The sequence below is a fragment of the Xyrauchen texanus genome, chromosome 14, assembly GCF_025860055.1.
Source record: "Xyrauchen texanus isolate HMW12.3.18 chromosome 14, RBS_HiC_50CHRs, whole genome shotgun sequence".
NCBI lineage: Eukaryota > Metazoa > Chordata > Actinopteri > Cypriniformes > Catostomidae > Xyrauchen > Xyrauchen texanus.
Genome location: NC_068289.1, coordinates 44,984,862 through 45,005,272, shown reverse-complemented (window position 1 = coordinate 45,005,272; position 20,411 = coordinate 44,984,862). Strand labels below are relative to the sequence as shown.

Below are 20,411 nucleotides of genomic sequence, written 5' to 3'. Positions count from 1 at the left end.
CGGAGATGTCTAAGGCAGAAATGTAAATGCTTCAATTTGAAGTTTCTACTGTGAGACTGTTCGTCGCTTTCTCTCTAGTAATACCCTATACATTTCTCTGACCTTGATACTACCTGAAAATTGAGACGTTTCATTAGCGCACCTCAGAATAATTAACTGGAGAATATCAGAACAATACTGACACCCAAAGGCGACAAATATAACGGCATGTGTTAAAAAGAAAAGAAAAAACAGTCCTAGCTAAATCTCCGACTTTTTACATGATAAATATACATGATATAAACGTGATGAATTAAATCAGGTGCACTATCTGAAGTCATCAATGCAACTTAATGTTTAATTGGGGAGACGAAATCAAATAAGAAAAAAAATGAATCAAGCTTTCTGAAGCCACATATACAACTGAAATATGAAATGCAAGATATTTAAAGTTTTAACTTGGGTGTGTGTGTGTGTGTGGGGGTGCAGAAGCATACACGTATATACAATTATCAAAGGTTGTGTAGATAGTTCCAGTTATTCTAATTAACAATTAAACCAAAAACATTTAAATTATCTCAGAATTTACTCACCCTCATGCCATCATGTGAATGACTTTCTTTCTTCTGCTGAACACAAACAAAGATTTTTACAAGAATATCTCTCTATAGGTCCATACAATGCAAGTGAACAGTGGCCACAACTTTGAAGCTCCAAAAAGCACATAAAGGCAGCATAAAATTAATCCATAAGTCTCCAGTGCTTACATTTTTCACTTTCACATTCTTTCACATTTTGAAAGTGAAAGTGGAGATTTATAGTAAAAATGACTTAAATATTGATCTGTTTCTCATCCATACCTATCATAGCTGAAGATATGGGGTGTTTTCCAAACTACATTTTTGTGCCCTTGAAGGGCACCTCAGGAAGGGGATGCAACTCGAAGGGTCATTCCGAACAAAAGTTAGAATGTAAATTTTTCATAACCATTCCTTTCACCAGATATTTAGAGAAGGTTTTGTTCAAACTGTAATGCCATGCTCCCTTCAGAGTCCCTACATCAAGAGCTCTGTCTTTTGTAGTGAGTAGAGTATAAGGATGATCAAATTTGATTAGAATTCAGCCATGCATTTAACCACTGGAAGGCCTTTGTGGCCTTTATGTGCTTTTTGGAGCTTCAACTTCAAAGTTCTAGCCACATTTCACTTGCATTGTAAGGACCTACAAAGCTGAAATATTATTTTAAAAATCATTCCGCAGAAGACAGAAAGTCATGAGTCATGAGGGTGAGTAAATGAGGAGAGCATTTACATTTTTGGTTGAACTTTCCTTTTAAAGTTCTAGCTGCATAAAATAAAGGAAATGTTGTGAAATATGTTAAAATTACTAGTTATTGTGATATATATATATATATATATATATATATATATATATATATATATATATATATATATATAGTATAAATAGTACTAAGTATAAATAATAATAATTTAAATTAGTCAAATTTGCTTTCAGGTATACTAAATTCACCAAACTAAACCATAAGGCTTAAATAAATAAGGTCAGTTTCAACAATATGCGGAGGGGCGGCGGTCCTGCGGAGGGCTCCGGTCACATGACGAAGTGACGTCGTTTCCGGAAGCAGCCTCGTTCTGGCCGTCAGGGCAACACCTAGAAAAAAAAATACACATCCCCGACGACGCGCCCGAAGCCCGTAATATGGGCCCATTTTAACACTACAAACCTACGCGTGTCGCCACTTTTCCCTCTAATAATACACGAGAAACCTGTTAGGTTGTGATTTAGCTCGTTTTAACGGTCGTTTGAGCCATGTCGCGGAGCGCGCTGCAGCCGAGCCAGCAGAAGCTCGCGGAGAAACTGACGATCCTCAACGACCGAGGCGTCGGGATGCTCACGCGTATCTACAACATCAAGAAGGTGAGAATAAGCGCTTCATGCATGTGTGTTAAGGTGGGCTGCAATAATAGACACTAATACTCATATTCACAGATAAACATTCGCATTCGTTTGATTTAGGCCAGGCCCTGATTGAAAGTGTGTGTGTGTGTGTGTGTGTGTGTGTGTGTGTGTGTGTGTGTGTGTGTGTGTGTGTGTGTGTGTGTGTGTGTGTGTGTGTGTGTGTGTGTGTGAGAGTGAGTGAGTGAGTGAGTGAGTGAGATCCATGTTTAGGTTGATATAGCTCACTTGATTGATATGTAGTACAGGTTCGTGAATCGCCAGCCAAGACAGATATTATAGAGTCGATCAAGTCCACGATAATAATGCTTATGATGGCAGTAATGATGACGAGGAAGCCAAATGTCCTAGTTTTACCTCCTTCTGTGAGATTGAAGCAGATGTCATGTTACGGATGCATACAATTCGGGGTTAACTGCACAAAGCCATGATTGGGCCTCTGAACACCCTCATCGTGACCCAGCTTTTAAAAGCACTTTAATATCCCAATAATCGAAAAATATCCAATCCAGACATTACATAACACAATTTAATTGTGGGTAATCGGTAGCTGCTGTTGAAGACAGTCATGGATATAATGAATATTTTGTATATCTTAAATGGGATCCATGTTAAAATTGACATGTTTACATTCTCAGGGACCTTAGTCTTGGTTCTAAGCCCTTGCACTTGTTATACCTATAAAGTTAAGAGCACTTTTGACATATGTCAAATGTATAGGATGTTGGTTGTTTGTAACAGTTGTGCCTTGCAAAATTGTTTTTTTTATCAACCCCTTTAATTATTGCTGAGCTGTAATAATGTGATCAACTTTGGGACAGTACATCTATTATGGATTAAAGGATGTTTTAACATATCTGGGTGAATTTGAAGGAACCTGTCAAGTAGGGTTGCCCCCGACCAAAGATCTTCCTAGTCGACTAGTAGTCATTAATTTAAACCATTAGTCGACTAGTCGTCGCACGTTTATGATCTTAATTTAATTACTTATATATATGTTGGGGGGCATCAGAAAATGGTTTGAGTTCCAGGGCTGAGAAAGAATGTTATAAATAATATTGCTAACACTGTTCTACATTATAGAGAAATATTGAACCGTAATAATGAGCCTTTAAAATATAAATTTTACAAGCGTGCGCACGTACAAAGTGAGCCGCAGTGACACCGGCAAAAGTGGTAATGACCCTGAATGTGTCGAAAAATCCTGCATGAGACTGTATGAAAATTTTGTTAATTTATATACAGAGAAATGTACATTAGGGTTTTGCCAACAGGCGATGATCCCAGGAATCGACGATGGTCAGAGTGATCACCAATAGTTGTTGCCTTTGACGATGTCAAGTCGATATTTGGCTCGTTTCCCATTAATCTATTAAATGTATTATTATTATTAGACTATTAATATTACAATAATTTGCCCGTAGACACAAAGACATGCACTTTAAGAAACACTCTTTATTATATTAAGAACAGATAACAGAAAAGGTGCTGATACAGAGGCTTGCAGTCTCGTGGAACACATGCGTCTGAGGATGTCACTCTTTGTTTCTGCGTTCCAATTTTTTTTTTGTTTTGTTTTTTGCAAGAACAGTATCGTCTATGAGGTGCTGCAAATTACTTCAGACATCTCAGCTCAGGAGGTGTTTTGAGTTCAGTTCACTTTATTTCCACATAGCAGTTTATTGTGAGCGCAACTCCATAGCCTGTAAAATACAAAATGTATAAATAGTTTTTTTTATCACTTCAGTATTTTATTTGCTTATTGCTATATATATATATATATATTATAACAAAACAAAAAAAAAAAAGTATTCACACACGTGATCAATTTTCACGGATAAAGAAATACACGACTGGTAAAGAATGCACAGATGAGGTTCTTTGCCAAAGAGATGTTGTCAACTGTTGTAAAACCATCTGCACACATTTTAAATGCACTTTTTTTTTTTCCAGTTTCATTTTAACTTTTATTTAAAAAAATTAAAGTTCAAAGTTTGAAATCGAGGTGTCTTGATTTATTGTGTAGGCTTAACCCTAACCCTGCTTAATGAAAATTAGCCCATAGTAGCACCTAGCATCCAACCAGCGGTAATACCCGGTGTTTTTCATTTTCCTGCTGAGCTTTCTTTTTCTTTCCTTTTCTTTCTTTTTTTTTCAACCGGTTGACCAAGACTCTTCTCATCGACTAATGGATAGTCGACTATCAGGGGGCAGCCCTACTGTCAAGAACATGTGTGGTTCATATTTGACCTCAAACTTCAAATAAAAAAAACATATATTGCTTAAAGAATATGAAGCTTATTTTAAGACAGTTAGTTTAAGATTTTTGTGATAGTAAATTAATGACAAATAACCCTCAGATACCCATACAATCGTAATTTTTTAGGCACACTTTAGCAAGCTGTGCTTTATTCATACATTTTTTTCCCACTAAAACTTTTACAATTTAGAGCATTATCTACAGTTGTGTTTAACTTAGGCCTCTCCGCTGCATCCACGCACAACTCTCCACACACCCCACTGAGAGCGAGAACCACATTATAGCGACCGTGAGGGGGTTAACCCAACGTGACTCTACCCACCCTAGCAACTGGGACAATTGGTTGCTTAGGAAGCCTGACTGGATTCACTCAACACGCCCTGGATTCGAACTTGCAACTCCAGGTGTGGTAGTCAGCGTCTTTACTAGCTGAGCTACCCAGGCTCCCTTTCAAGCTCCTTAATGTTTCAGTTTAGGAGCCAATGGCTCCTAAGTATTTATTTATTTTTTTGTCTGGAGTCCTGCCTAGTTTTTCACAAATATAGCTGGTTATTTTTATTTTGTTATTGACGTTTTAATCAGTCTGCTTGTCCGGTCGGGCAAGTAAAATTCTCTTTCACTTGCCCCTAAAAAAAAGTCCACTTGTTAAGGGTTAAGCATTTTTTCCCCAATTATCATTACTGTAATGCAAAAAAATTTAAAATAATGAAATGAAAATAATGTCATAATGCACAATAATAGTAATAATAATCTGAATGATCCTAAAACCGTCTTCATTTTCTTGTTGCAAAATATAACTTGAAATAGATGCTCATAAATTATTGACTTTCAGGGGTTTGAAGTTATAGGAAAATGAGAGCCTCGCACACAAAGTGCATCCAGATCACAGAAGACAGTGGGCTAGTGGAGGACCATCACTGTTAGCTTTGGATGTTCCAATCAGGATTTTTTACAGCTGATTATCGATTTTCTTTTAATTAGATTGGCCGATCTCGATCATAAACTTTTATCAGGAGCTCTGTCACAATTGGTTATAAGCTTTCTGCTTACTGTCAGTATTATCTGAATTTCCCTGTTGGTAATACAGTAGTTGTTGCCTAGTTTATGCTGACAAAAATACTGTAGGCTGGTTAATTGACAATCAAACACAAAATTTAATTATCTTTAATAAGCCTTGAAAACGTGTAGGCTTACTCAAAATATTCTCTATATTAGGATAGATAGCCCTATATTAAAGAATGAGTCTTAGTGTCAAACTGATAACTGAACTGATAACCCAATTGAACTTAATTTAAAATTTTTAGTATTTATTCATTTGCACTATTTCATTAAATTATTGTTATTTAGTATTTTATTACATCTTAGCATTGTATCAATTTTGTGTATAAAATGAATATATTTAATAATGTCTTCACTGTCTCCTCATTTTGTTGCATGTTGGTAATATTAGTTCTGCTGGAGCTTTAATGATGAAGTTTGATGTCTTAAAAAACATTGGCCTGTATCACAAAGCAGTCATGGTGCACATGCGTTGAATGCTTTCATATTCGCTAACAGTGTAAAGGGTATACTTTGAAGTACTTAGTGCTCAACTGTCTGCAAAGTACAGTGCCCTCCATAAGTATTTAGACATTGAGAAACTTATCATAATTTTGGATCTGTACAACACAAAAATGAATTTGAATCAATATGTACAGACTGTCAGTTTTCATGTAAAGTTATTTACATCTAAATTGGGTGAACTATTCAGGAATTAAAGCACAAGATATACACAGACCCCCTGTTTTCAGTGGCTCAAAAGTAATTGGACAAACTAACATAATCATAAATAAAAAAATCATTCTTATTTCTTTGTTGAAAATCATTAGCAGTGAATGACTGACTGATCCCATTGATATCACCAAATTATGGGTGTCCTCCCTAGTGATGCTTTGCAGGCCTTTACTGCAGCTGTCTTAAGTTGCTTCTTGTTTGTGGGTATTTCTGCTTTCAGTCTTTGTCTCCAGCAACTGAAATGCATGTTCTATTAGGTTGAGGCCAGGTGATTGACACATCCATTGAAGAATATTCCACTACTTTGCCTTGAAAAGCTCTTTGGTTGCTTTCACAGTATTTTATGGGTCACTGTCCATCAATACTATAAAGTACCGTCATCTCAGTTTTGCAGCATTTGGCTAAATCTGAGCTGAAAATACAGCCTTAAACACTTTAGAATTCATACTGCTGCCTCTGTCAGCAGTTATATCATCAAAAAACACTAGTGAACCAGTTTCATTGGCAGCCATGGTGTAACACTGCATCCACCATGTTTCGCAGGTGATGTGGTATGCTGCGTTCCTTGCCTTCTCCATACTCTTCCCATATTTCTGGTACAGGTTCATCTTTGTTTCATCCATTCAAAGAAATGTGTTTTAGGACTTGGCTGGCTTTTTTTATATTCTTCCTGGCAGTCTAATCTGGCCTTTCTATTCTTGAGGCTTACAAGAGGTTTTCACCTTCTGGTAAACCTCTGTATTTAATTTCATGAAGTCTTCTCTTGATTGTAGACTTTGACAACGATATGCCTACCTCCTGGAAATTGTTCTTGACATGGCTTGATGTTCTGAAGTGTTTTTCTTCACAAAGGAAAGAATTTTGTGATCCTCTACCACTGTCGTCTTCTGTGGTTGTCCAGGACTTTGGCTGTTGCTGAGTTTTATTGAAAGTTTACAGCGGCAGCTTCCAAATGCAAATTCCACATTTGGAATCAGCTCCAGACCTTGTAACTGCTTCATTTTTAATGAAATAACCTGGTAACAGCCCATACCTGGCCATAAAACGGCTTCTTAGTCGATTGTCCAATTACATTTGAGCCTCTGAAAATGGGAGATCTATGTATGTGAAATGCTTGAATTCCTGAACCGTTCACCCAATTTGGATGTAAATACTTCCAAATTTAATCACATGTTGATATCTTCATTTCCAATACGTTCTGATGGCGTACAGAAAAAATTATGAAAAGTGTTTCACAGACCAAAAACTTATTGAGGGCACTGCCTTTAGTCCCCATTTCCACCTGGTATTAAGATAAGTCTCGGGAGATGTAACATGAACAAGAAATGTGCCTATATTACTGATGAATACTGATTTGAATTAGAAATAAATGAAAATACACTTGCATAAAATGTATGGTGCCCATTTATATGTTTACGGTAATCCTGATGACTTGATATCGCTAACAGAGAGAGAAAAATTTACTTCAAACATCGTGTGAAATGAAAAATAAACAACAAAACGCACAATACAAACCCTAATCTCTGTAAACATGGTGTAATATTTATGCTAGCAGCTAGACTGCGAGTGCACCAGTGGTTTTTGTGATTGTGTGTGTGTTTGAATGCACTTATGAAATGTGAACAAAACAGTCATAATGTGAATAGGTAATATCATACAGACTTGAATGGTCATGAGTCATAACGTTAGAACATTCTCAACTTGTAAAATTCAATAAGCAGATTAATTTCACTCACAAACGAGTTTTTAGCCATCTTGAGTCAATCTTGGGGCTTGTTTTAATCGCAATGCTGTGCTGCAAATAACAACGTGCAATTTCCCACATTCTGTTTATGTTTCATGATGTAATAAGTGAAACTGATAGCCCCCAAGTACAAATACATGTTTTTGTCACGTTTTCATTTATTGCCTCATGAAACAAACAGAATATGGGAAATGGCAAATTGTTACTTACAGCAGATGATCCCGAATTAAAACCAGACCCAAAACAACATAAGGTGCAGAGATGTTAAAATAATCCTCAGAGAGCAACGTAAGCTTAGCGTTCATTCACACAGACACGCGGTGTGGGTGTGTGTGTGCTTGCTCACTGTCACTTGAAGCTGCCTGTATTAAAGGAGTTCCAGGTGTTCGTGCTTGTCATCTTTGTTGAAATCAGGCACGATAAAGAAGATCTGTGCTCTTGTGATTGTGTATGTATCCGCTTTTTAAAATGTTCAGATCGGACAGTTATTTAATTTGAAACCTGCTCGTAAACGGCAAAGTTTAAACTCTTGTTTTAGCCCCGCGGTTGATTGACCGGTGAGGGGCGTCGTTTCACTGCTTCCGGTATGCCGACAGGACGGATTGGCATTTACACTTCAAATGCGATCTGGTCACATTCGTTTTTGACCACATTCGTATGTAGTTTTGTGATCCGATCACAAAACGTTTTAGACCTGCATTTAAGGCTGACCACATGTGATCGGATCACTCGAAATGCATCTTAATACCAGGTGGAATCGGTGTCATAAATTGCAAGAAGGTCTCTTGAGTGCCGTCTGTCTCCATGCTGTTCACTTCTCTATATGTCTGACCTCACTCTTTGGAACAAGCATAGAAGGTAAACACAGCTATACCATCTATCCACAATATTAGTCATATTCTTTCATTCTTGTTAACTTCTATTGGCATTTTACATTCAGAATACATTGTAGAGCACACTCTGTTCATTTTCACTGAAAGTATTATAATCATGTACATCGGTTTCACATGAACCAATTAAGTTACATCAACAGTAAGTTGTCTTGGTTTTGTTTATTAATTATTTGTCAGAAATTTTTACTTAAGAAATTTCAAAATAATAGTTATTTTTAATGACCCAATAAAGTCTCAGAGTGATTTATATATGTCCCTGACATTTTTGTGTTATATACCTGAAACATTTACTTAATACGTTTATGCTAGTTAGCAACATAGGCCTACAGCGTGTTCTTTGCGTACCCATCCTCAGCCTAAGCAAAATCTCCACTCTTCACCCCATGGGTAAACCACTTTAACAGAATCTGTTCTAAATCCCAAAATAACTGAACATTAAACACTATCATGTCTACCCCTTTTCTTATCTTGCTCAAAAAGCACATACAGTAACACATAATTTCAACATTTTTACTCTCCCCATCTATTCCACCCAACGCATGCTGGGAACTACAAATTCCCTGCTCAGTTTCAGTTGTCAACAAAAATGATTAATGTAGTCCCAACACAAATGGAGTTAGTAAAATTTAGTAATTTTTTTTTTTAAGTAGGCCTAGATTAAATGCAGTGTAATTGCAAAATATTCAAAAGAATTGTTGTATTAGCTAATTTTAATAAAGTAAATTGAATGAGATTAAAATAATTTTGCACTGTTGTTGAACATACTTGATTGGTTCACAATCACCCTATATCATTTAATGTAGTAGAGTTCACAGTTTAGAGAATTATTTTAATCGAAAGCAAGGAGCACAATGTGCTATATAGATCACAAATAATAAGAATTAGTAAATCAGACAACCTGTGTTTTCCAATTGTTTTCAGTGTTGACTGAACAAGTCGAGTGTGACTGGCCATTATTTAATTTTTTCTGTCTAATTTAGTTGAGAGATTGCTCTTCCACAGGACTAGAAATTGGAATACATGCTTTTGGTAGTCCTGTTGCCTAGCAACTGGCAGGCATTGCATTGAGTGTTCTAAGATCTGTGTGCGTTGTGTTGGATATGGACAGGGAGTTTAGATTTCATTTGATAGTGAATTCCAGAAGTTTTTGCTGATTTGTAATGCTTGATTACTTGATTACAACCCAAAATAATTTGACACTTGCTGTTCATATACTGAAGCAGTGACATGCACAGACCTTAGCAGGGGCGAAAGGACATTGACAATGTGAAGAGAAATCTGTCGTCAACAGTTGTTGGGGGTGTTAGGGTTTGTGCTGCAGTAAAGACACCTCCGCTTAAATCTCTGTGCTCTTAAAGGCTCCTCTGCTTAAAAGGGCACCTTTACATTTGTGAAGGCCACCTTTAGATTTGTGAACAAAAGGGGCAGGTGCTTGTGCCCCTGTTACCCCGTTCTGTGCATGTCAGTGTACTGTATCACTAGTAGACATATTGTACATTCAGCTCTTTAGCTTCTCTTATCTTGCTTGTGCAGTTTAAGCCCAAACTCATTGCTCTTACTGGTTTTGTTTTAAGCTCAAGTTGTGTTATGCCTTCAGCATAAATGTTGGTAGCAATATTTTGCCAGAGGAAATGACAGTAGAACACTTCCCTGGAAACCACCTCAGGAAGTGTGCTCTTATCTTACATGATGTTTAGCTAGATCAGTGGTTGCATCCTATGGCATGCGTGCCAGCATTGGCACATGGAGGATTAATCAGTGGTGCAACGGCACAGCCATTTACCAGTATCATAAGAAATTGCACTCCACGTCAAAGAGGTTGCCAACCTGTGCCCTAGGTACCACTTTTCCACTGGAATGGAGATGTTGCCTGCTCCGATTCCCAATCTAGAATACTTCTGTGTTGTTCTGTGCTGGAAAAATTAAGAAATCTCCATTAAATCTGCTGGTCTCAAACAAGAATGCGCTAATAACAGCTCTCATTAGCTAATACCGCTGCTCATCGATAGTCTCAGTTATCTGTAAATCTAGAAGCAAGATAATGGCAATGTTCAGGAGCGTTCATGCGATCAGGGTGAAGGGAAGACCATTTTCGTATTTCCAGTGGATGTGCGAGTAACCCACCACCACACATACAGATTCTCTGGTAATGATTGCATTATAATACAGGAACTGAATTATTTTCGTGACATTCAGTTTTGTTAACGGTTCTTGAACAAGTATTCTCCCGTCAGTGCTGACAGGAAACCGTAATAAAATTCTCACAGTGTTTCCTGTACTCTCATTAAGCACCCCAGCAACCTTCACTGCTTTGTGTTTCTTCTTGAGACTTAAAGCTCTACCAGAGTAGACCGATTCCCAATCAAATGACCCCTTTAAGCCGGGTCTTTTGAATCTACAGTGCAAGACATAACATGCGACAGTGTAGTCTGATTCTCAAGTATTCTTTTGAGCCGGTTCTTTTTAGTGAATTGACAAATACAGCGCTACCAGTGTTGTCCAATTCCCAAATGAACGACTGCATAAGCCAGCTCTTTTTAAAGAATCAATTGGATCTGACTGAATTAACTCACTCCAAATTAACCAAGAACTGTTGTTCATTTGACAGCAATTAGTTTAAAATACAACTTTAGTTTTGTTGTAATTAGGAAATAATCTGAAAAATAACTCTATATGGACCATCTGGCAATTAAATATTTAATAAATAATCAAATAAAACAAAGCAATACATTAAAAAAGCAGTTTAATTATAAACATGCTTATAATATTGTTTATTTGTCTCTCATGTCTGTAAAATCCACATGTAAAATGCAATAAAACATAATAATAATAATAAAAAAAAATTGCTGGTAGGAAATCTGACTAGCTGGATTTCTTTTTTTTTTTTCATCTATCAGCCACTTAAAAAGTACATTTCAGACCCTGTGTGAATTGATAGCAATTTTTAAAGGAATATTCTGGGTTCGATTAGGGATGCACCGAAATTTCGGCCGCCGAAAATTTTCGGCCGAAAATGGCACTTTCGGCACTTTCGGTTTTCGGCCGAAAGAGAAAAAAGGCCGAAAATATGAGCCGAAAATATATACCTCCTCGCCCCGCCCCTCAGTGCTCAGATTTCACTCTGGATCGATGTAGCCCTTATCACAGCGCTACCAAACAAAGGCCGATCATGTCATCGGTGTGGAAATTCTTCAAAGTTTCTGATAAGGACATCAAATTTGCGATCTGCAGTGTTTGTTCAGCAGAACTTTCAAGATATATATATACAGAATACAGCAAGAGATTCTACAGGAAAATGTCACAACTAGCGCAGCTACACCACAACTTGAGACGTATTTATCTGAACTACGCCAGAAGCGGCAATCTCCTTGACTACGGTCGCATAAACAAAGACCGCTTTCCTTTGCTTGCGCGGATTGCGCACAGGTATTTATCTGCCCAAGCACCAGCACAGAGAGTGAGAGACTGTTCAGTGCAGCATCTCATGTTCTTGATGAGCTTTCTGACAGGAGAGACTGTCAGAAAATTTAGCAACTTTTGTTCTTGAAGAGAAACCTGTCACTTGTACTTAAATAGAAAGCGGTCCAATATGATGTGTAAAGCAATTACATTACACTTGTTCTTCACTTGAGGATACATCTGTCGTTTACAGTTGCCTTTGGATTTAGTTCAATTACTGCTGTTTTGCACAATAATGTTCACTTAAAGTGTGCATACATTTACATAAACAGAATAGAGCACTGATCTATATATATAATTATATATTATAGTATATAGATCAGTGGAATAGAGGCCCTCTGCCATTCTGTGTTCTGCCTGTTGTTTTAATTAAAATTACTGTTGCATATTTAAACTTTTTGAAAGATGCTAGCTAAGTTCATTACTTGACTGTTGTTTTGCATATAATAGTTTTCTAAAACTTTACATTATTTGGATAATTGTTAATAAAATCTGTAAAATTTGATTTTTACAGAACTGAAAGAATAATATTTAATATAGTTTTAATATATTTTTTGTCCAATTTTGGTGTTACTTTCAATAAAAGTGTGATTATTTTATTGGTTTGTAGTTTTTCAATTCAGATTAATTAAGTTTTATTGATTAATTTTTTTTTTTTAAATAGGTAAAAGTTTCGGTTTCGGTTTTCGGCCAAGTGCATCCTGGATTTTCGGTTTCGGTTTCGACCCAGAATTTTCATTTCGGTGCATCCCTAGGTTCGATACAAGTTAAGCTCAATCGACAGCATTTGTGGCATAAATGTTGATTACCACAAATAAAAAATGTGGACCCCTCATTTTCTTGAAATAAAACAAAACAAATATCGATGTTACTGTGAGGCACTTGCTATGGACATGAATGGGGCCAATTTTTAGAGGGTTTAAAGGCAGAAATGTCAAGCGTATAATTTTATAAAAGTACTTGCATTAATTATTATGTTAAACGCATATATTATTTGAGCTGTAAAGTTGTTTAAATCACAATTTTTACAGTAATTTTAGGGTTTGTTGACATCACATCATAATGCAACAAAGTTGTAAAATTTGCTAAAGTTTACACAGAAAAGGTTTGTAAGTGATTTTATCACACTAAAATCATGTAAACCCATTGTTTATGTCTTGTGGCTAAACCTTTGATACTGTGAGTATTTTTACATAAAAAAAAATTGGAGGTACAACTCAAAATAATTTTTTGTGGTAGTCAATATTATGCCACACTTGTTGTTGATAGAGCTTAACTTGTATTGAACCCAGAATATTCCTTTTAAATAACTTCTGGCTGTTACATCAAAAGCTTGTGATTGCATAAAGGCATTACAAAGGCCATGATGCAGCTGGTTTGTTTGTGGGAAATTATGTAATTATGTGGTCAATTATGTCATCGTCCACCACTCACTTGATGGTGAAAATGCAACATTTCGGTGGAAAACGGGTAAGATACTATATAGAGAATCCAGACAGATATGTGGTGGAAAAAAAATAAATGCTTGTACTTTTTCAAGAGGTAGGCCTGTACTATCAGGGTAGTTTTAAGCACAGTTAATCCAAGTTCAAATGATCAAGCATATTTAGCATTCTCATCTGCATTGCTTGATATGGTTTTAGTACCTTCATTTATTTCACTTCTGATTGGTCACTGCAGGTATGTATTGGTAAAAACATTTATGGTAGAAACAGTAACAAAATGTTGCACATTTGTACCTTTAGCATTCTTTTAAACCATACAACCACATTGAATTATATTTCCTGTTTGACGTTTGTGGAACTATGGAGAAAACGATTTGGTTAATAATTTACAGTTTGTATTGAGTGATTGAAATGACATGGATAGGCCAAGACGAGTTCGTCATTGTGTTGTGAATGGATTTGTAACAGTCTGAAATCACTCTTGGTCAGGAGTAATTCTGTGCATGAGATAATTTGATGCATTTAACCAGATAATAATGACATTTTTCTTTGTTTCTTTGTTTGTTTTGTTTGTTTGCCTGCTAGCTCTATTTTTGCAGTGTATGTGTTTCTGTTTGTTATACTTTTATAAGTTCAGATTAGGGTTGCAGCGGTATACCGGTTTCACGGTATACCACAGTATGAAAATTGATGGTTTTCATACCATGTACATTTGCTTATCTACGGTATTGAAAAAAAAAAATGCAACCGGATGGACAATCTCACCTGCACATGCGCATTTCTTTTCCTCGTCATCTTGCGCCACACACACATGCAGCGGAGAAAATGTCAGCGAATCGAGGTGAGGGGGTCTGACATAAGTGAGTGTTTGTGTGAGTTAAAGCAGTGTTTCTTAACTCGCAGGTCTATTCAGACTGGGTCGCTCGCAGACAGCAGGAAAAGAACAATGCTGTGGTTTTCCCATTGAAGATATTTTGGCTGCCGTCAAATGATAGCCTATTTAGGACTGCCGATGCAGATTTAACGACAATCTCGCAATCAGCTAAATGCTTCTCATCAGCTCTTTCACACGAGTGTAACAGAACCAGCTTGTGATCATGATCTGCTCTTCTCTCTGGTGCCCACGTGCAACAACTGGGCTTATCTCGATATTAACCTCAAAACTGATGTGAGCAATTTCAATTCTAGAAAGACTTTTCTAGTTTAAAGTGTTACGGGGGAAATCAAGTCAAATATCTCAAACAGTAGGGCAGCCCTGACATGCCAAACCGCACTGAGGAGGAAAACAGCAACATTATGCTACGTGCTAAAAAAACAAAAATTAGTATAGACATCATCACCTTTACAAAATTATTTCACGATTTTCATGAGTAAAAGTAACAATGTTATATTTTCATATGAAATTATCTAAAGGGTAGAATCTATTAGACCTAATTTTATATCAACAGTGGCAGTTGTAGTTAAAGTTTCAAGATTTGTTTCAGCTTGTACTTATTTTTCATAAATACTATAATTTGTAATTATTATGACTATTATTCAAGACTAGCTACACTGACCTAACCATGGTAATGAGAAGCCTTTCCTCCTGTGTAATATGTAATTAGGAAACAAACGGGATAATAATGGGTTCATATAAGTAAATATGCTCTTCAATTTTTAAAAGAGGGGAGAGAAACTTCCTGTCCCTTTGTGGTTGTCGACAACAAAAATAATGTCACTTGATGCATGTCCTTGTACTTGAAAATCATGAACAAATCTATGCAACATAAAAAGAAATGCGGCCCAGGATACATTAAATACAGGTTATGTTTAATCTATGGCAGGTCGATATTTGATTTCCAATGTTTCCTGAAGCAAAACCAGTTGAGAACCACCGAGTTAAAGGTACAGACAGGAGCAGTCTGGCTGTGCTGTTACGCACCTACATACATGTTAATTGTTAATAATCAAAGGACATTACTTTAAAAGCTCACACAGCTGATGTTATTTTTCATTTAGTAGTCAATTTAACATGCTTTAGTTTTTTATGTTTATAATTTGGTTTATTATTATAATTCTGTTAGCTTTATTAATTCTATTTATTTTATTTTTAAAAAGGAGACTTTATTTACACATACTTCCATAAAAAAAAAATGGTTTCAATTATAATAAAGCATTTCTTCAACCAAAAAAAAACAAAAAAACCATTGTTTTCACTCCTTTAAGAGTAATTGTAACTGATAATAATAATTGTGTAATACTGTATACCGTGAAAACCGTGATATTTTCTGAGACGGTTATTGTGCCATGAAAATCTCATACCGTTGCAACCCTAGTTCAGATCTGTTTTGGGTCATTTTGTGAACATGTTGGCCTTGGTTTCCTTTTACTTGCATGTATTATGTTTCGTTGACTAATCACAAACTTCCTGGTCTTATCTTGAACATGGACTTGAATTCTGAGCCCACAGTGTTCCTGCTACCGGAGGAGTGAATTCTGCATGGTGTCAATGTTAGCTCTGGGAACAACTGCCTCTCAATGCACTATGTGACCCAACTGACCCCTTGCGTCCCTCCTTAGGATCCAAACCAACACACTAACCAGAACGACTTACAATTAGTTCCCAAAGCTAATTTGTTTTGAAGTGAACATGCATGGTAGACGTTGGAACCTGTGTTTATGTGTAATTTTCTCTCTTTCTGTTACAATGCTTCCCCCAGCAAGGACAAGTTTGGAAGGTTTGCACAGCTTTTCACCTTCCTAAAATCTCAGCCCCCCCCTCCCTCCCCCCTTCCCCTTACCCCCGCTCTCCTACCAGTCTCATGTCCCATGACTTTTCTGTACACAACTCACAAAAAGGCCCTTCCCAAACTGTAGCACCAGCAGGACTCTTCCATTTAATCTGTTTTTAAATGTATTTATTTATTTAAATTTATGTTTGTTGGTAATTACTAGAGTTTTGTTTTGTTTTTATTGTTGCTTTACGAACTTTATCTTATGCCAGCCTTACAGATAAAGAGTTGTGTATGTAACTAGGGCTGGGCGATATTGCTAAAACAATATATTTTTCATTATACATATATACACTCACCAACCACATTTTTAGGTACACCTACTTACTCATGCTATTATCTAATCAGCCAATCATATGGCAGCAGTGCATAAAATCACATAGATACGAGTCAGGACCTTTAGTTAATGTTCACATCAACCATCAGAATGGAGAACATATTTGATCTCCGTGATTTGGACCGTGGCATGATTGTTGGTGCCAGACAGGCTGGTTTGAGTATTTCTGTAACTGCTGATCTCCTGGGATTTTACGCTCAACAGTCTCTAGAATTTACTAATAATAGTGCCAAAAAAACAAAAAACATCCAGTGAGCGGCAGTACAGTGGACGGAAACGCCTTAAATGGAGAATGGCTAGATTGGTTCAAACTGACAGAAAGGCTACGGTAACTGTGTACAATTGTAGTGAGCAGAATAGCATCTCAGAAAGCACAACAAGTTGAACCTTGAGGTTAATGGGCTACAACATCAGAAGACCATGTCTGGTTCCACTTCTGACAGCCAAGGACAGAAGGCTGAGGCTGCAGTGAGCACAGGCTCACAAAAACTGGACAGTTAAAGACTGGAAAAACATAGAAAGGTCTGATGAATCTCAATTTCTGCTGAGGTACAAAGATGGTATGCACACTGCAGCCTCCGCTTTCTGTTCTTGTCTGACGTAACTGAAATCCAACGTAGTCTTCTGCTGTTGTAGCCCATCTGCCTCAATGTTTGATGTGTTGTGCATTCTGAGATGTTATTCTGCTCACTATAATTGTACAGAGTGTTTATCTGAGTTACCGTAGCCTTTCAGCTCGAACCAGTCGGGCCATTCTCTGTTGAAGGCATTGCCATCTGCAGAACTGCCATTCACTGGATGTTTTTTGTTTTTTGCAGCAGTTCTGAGTAAACTCTAGAGACTATTGTGCGTGAAAATCCCAGGAGATCAGCAGTTACAGAAACATTCAAACCAGCCCATCTTGCACCAACAATCATGCCATGCTTGAAATCACTGAGATCAATAATTTTTTCCCATTCCGATTGTTTAAGAAAACATTAACTGTAGGTCCTGACTCATATGCATGACTTTATGCATTACACTGCTGCCAAACGATTGGATGATTAGATAATTGCATGAATAAGTAGGTGTACAGGTGTTCCTAATAAAGTGGTCGGTGAGTGTATATGAGTGCACTTTGTTTTACTGTTACAAAGTAGATTAAAAATATTTAATGCAAGAAGTAAAATACATGAAAAATCTAGTTGGCAATAAGACATGTTTTCCACACTGTTCTTCATTAAAAGAATGCAAGGAAAATTAGATTTAAACATTTGAATTTATATGCACCAATATAACAATACATAGGAATATAAATTCTTATCCACATATATATATATATATATATATATATATATATATATATATTTTACAAAAACATTTTAAGATGTAAAAAAATGGCACACAGAAGCAGAACATTTTTAAGTCAATTATTTTTATAATTTTTGTTAATCTGTTATGAATCAATTCATTTAAATGGCTGTTTGAACGGTTTCATAGAAATGAATGGACACTTTTAGAACATCTCTGCCTCTGTTCCATACTTGAAAGGAAGAATCACAAAACCATTTAAATTATGCCGTTTTTAGGGTCAAATGGGTAAATAAAAAGCATCTCAAAATTGAGATATTCAATTGTTGCTTAATTTATATCGCCAGAAAATCTTCATGGATGTATTATAAATATGTAATATATCGCCCAGCACTATGTGTAACTACAAACTTTTGCTTAGCCCATATTTAGTTTGAGTTATATTATTATTATTAATGCTTGAGGCTTATTTTTCTTTAATTTTCAATTTTTTCCTTATTTGTTTTATTTTTGCCATCCTCTTTATGTTGCTGCAAGTTTGCTTTAAACTGCAAAACAGTTCAGCACCTTTGGATGTCAGTAGTACAATAAACAAAGGCAACAATATAGGCAGCAATAGTTTAAGATTTCAGAGGCATAGACTAGTATAGATTTTCTATGGGTTTATTTATTTACTTTGCTGCGATTGGCTGTGTAAATCATTATCAGTGGGTAAGGGAGTAATTTAGCTAAAGTTAGCTGGTTGTGTTTTTGTTACTTTGGGCAGTTTGTCTCATTAGCGCAAAAGGAAAGTGAATTTTGAGTGCCGATTTGAGTGCTCGTTAACCCAGTCAGTTTGCCAGCCATGCGGTGTCTTTTTTTTGGGAATGACCTAATGAGCTTCTTAAAAATCTCATGTTGTCTTGCTACACCCAGAGCCTCTGTGTTGTGTCGCGCACACTGAAAAGGTGTTGAGGTTGCGTTAGATGTAGGTGCATGTTAAGCATCATTTAAATTGTCATGTGACCATACACGCTGCCCTGCCTCAGCTGCACGTCCACTGACACGTTATAGCTCCCGTCTGTAAGACATTCACCTCTTACAGAAAAATCAGACACACTTTCCAGCAAACCCACCATCTCTCTGTTTTCCTAGGACTGTTTCTGATCATACACTGCTGTCCTTGTTTCACTAACTACTCTCCAACTTCTCACAAAGCACCTTTGAAGAACATTCTTAAAATTCTTTCCCTCCTCTCTTCTGCCTTTACCTGTCCATCTATCTTTTCTTTCCTTCATTCACTTTCAGTAGGCCTGTCGCAATTATTACATAATCGGAACCTAGTGATAATTTGATCGAATCATGTTTTGTTGCTAAAAGCACAATCTTGATGTACTTTTCAATTACATCGAATAGAAATCTTTAGAATAGAAAGGGGATCCTTCTTGTGAAATGATGGCTTGAGGGTTCAAACAGACAACTGTAACATGCCACATGAAAGTGATGCAATTACCAAAGAAATATTAGACTATTGCATAACAATATTCTTATTCAATATAAAAATAATACATCATTCTTTCTTCCAAAAAACTGAGACCCTATCACAACTAAAATGGACCAAAAAGAGAGGCGTTTAATTAAGGTATATTTATTATTAATATGAATATTGTTTTAGGGATTGGCATTTTTGAGTAATTTTGTTGACCTCTAACCCATAAAAAACTAGTAATCAATTACTCATGAATTAATATGCAAGTTAAAAAATAACAAGTATGACACATACATGAAATTTATGTATTATTTATGTATATTATATTTAGTTTTATTCACTAATGTTTCCAAGAGCGGTTTCAAAATAAGATAACTTCAACAAACTTGCTTTTCTTTTGGGAGGGAAAATGAAATGAACAATATGCATGAATAAAAATGGTATTAAATAAAGTAAAAAATTTACATTGAAATCAATACTGAAGGCATTAGTGTAATCAAATAAAAACTTTTGTGTCTACTTTCTATATGCTATCACATTTGTATTATTTCACATGTTAATATTCATTAAAACAAGTGGTGAAAGTTGGCTTGTTATAAAATGCGCTTATTGTTTGTTGTGAGACTTAACCTCCTGCGACACGTTGAGTGGACGTTAGACACTGCCTGGCCAAAAAAAAAAGAAAAAAAGTTACTCTTTGGATTTCAATAAACAGATACTTAAGAGCCTATTATTGGATCATTATTGCAGTGAATAATATGTTTCAGCTGGCAACAATTATTTTAACCCTTACTGATGCAGTGTAACTTCTAATTTCTTTAACAACCATGTCGGAAGATGGATCCCGTGATTGTGGAAAATATGTTACTGTGTTTCAGAAGGGTAAAATGATTGGCCTGCATCATGCAAAGAAAACAAGGAGGTTTCAGAAATCACTGGAATTGGGTTAAGAAATGTCCAATGCTTTATTAAAACCTGGAAGGAAAGTGGTGAACAGTCAGCTTCGCAGAATAAA

At 36.3% G+C, this 20,411-nt stretch overlaps 1 protein-coding gene across 4 annotated transcripts in view; it reads left to right on the top strand.

Annotated features, from left to right (window-relative positions):
* The first annotated feature begins 1,624 nt into the window (after positions 1 to 1,624).
* The window catches only part of LOC127654803 (nck-associated protein 1), a 70,154-nt gene continuing 51,367 nt past the window's right edge, over positions 1,625 to 20,411 (top strand). For 2 of the 4 annotated variants that reach the window (XM_052142241.1, XM_052142240.1), the window contains exons 1-2: positions 1,625 to 1,917; positions 16,230 to 16,247. In XM_052142241.1, the coding sequence (XP_051998201.1) occupies positions 1,810 to 1,917; positions 16,230 to 16,247 (126 nt within the window). In that variant the 5' untranslated portion in view covers positions 1,625 to 1,809. The remainder of the gene's footprint in view (positions 1,918 to 16,229; positions 16,248 to 20,411) is intronic. The other 2 variants (XM_052142243.1, XM_052142242.1) reach the window with 1 other exon arrangement.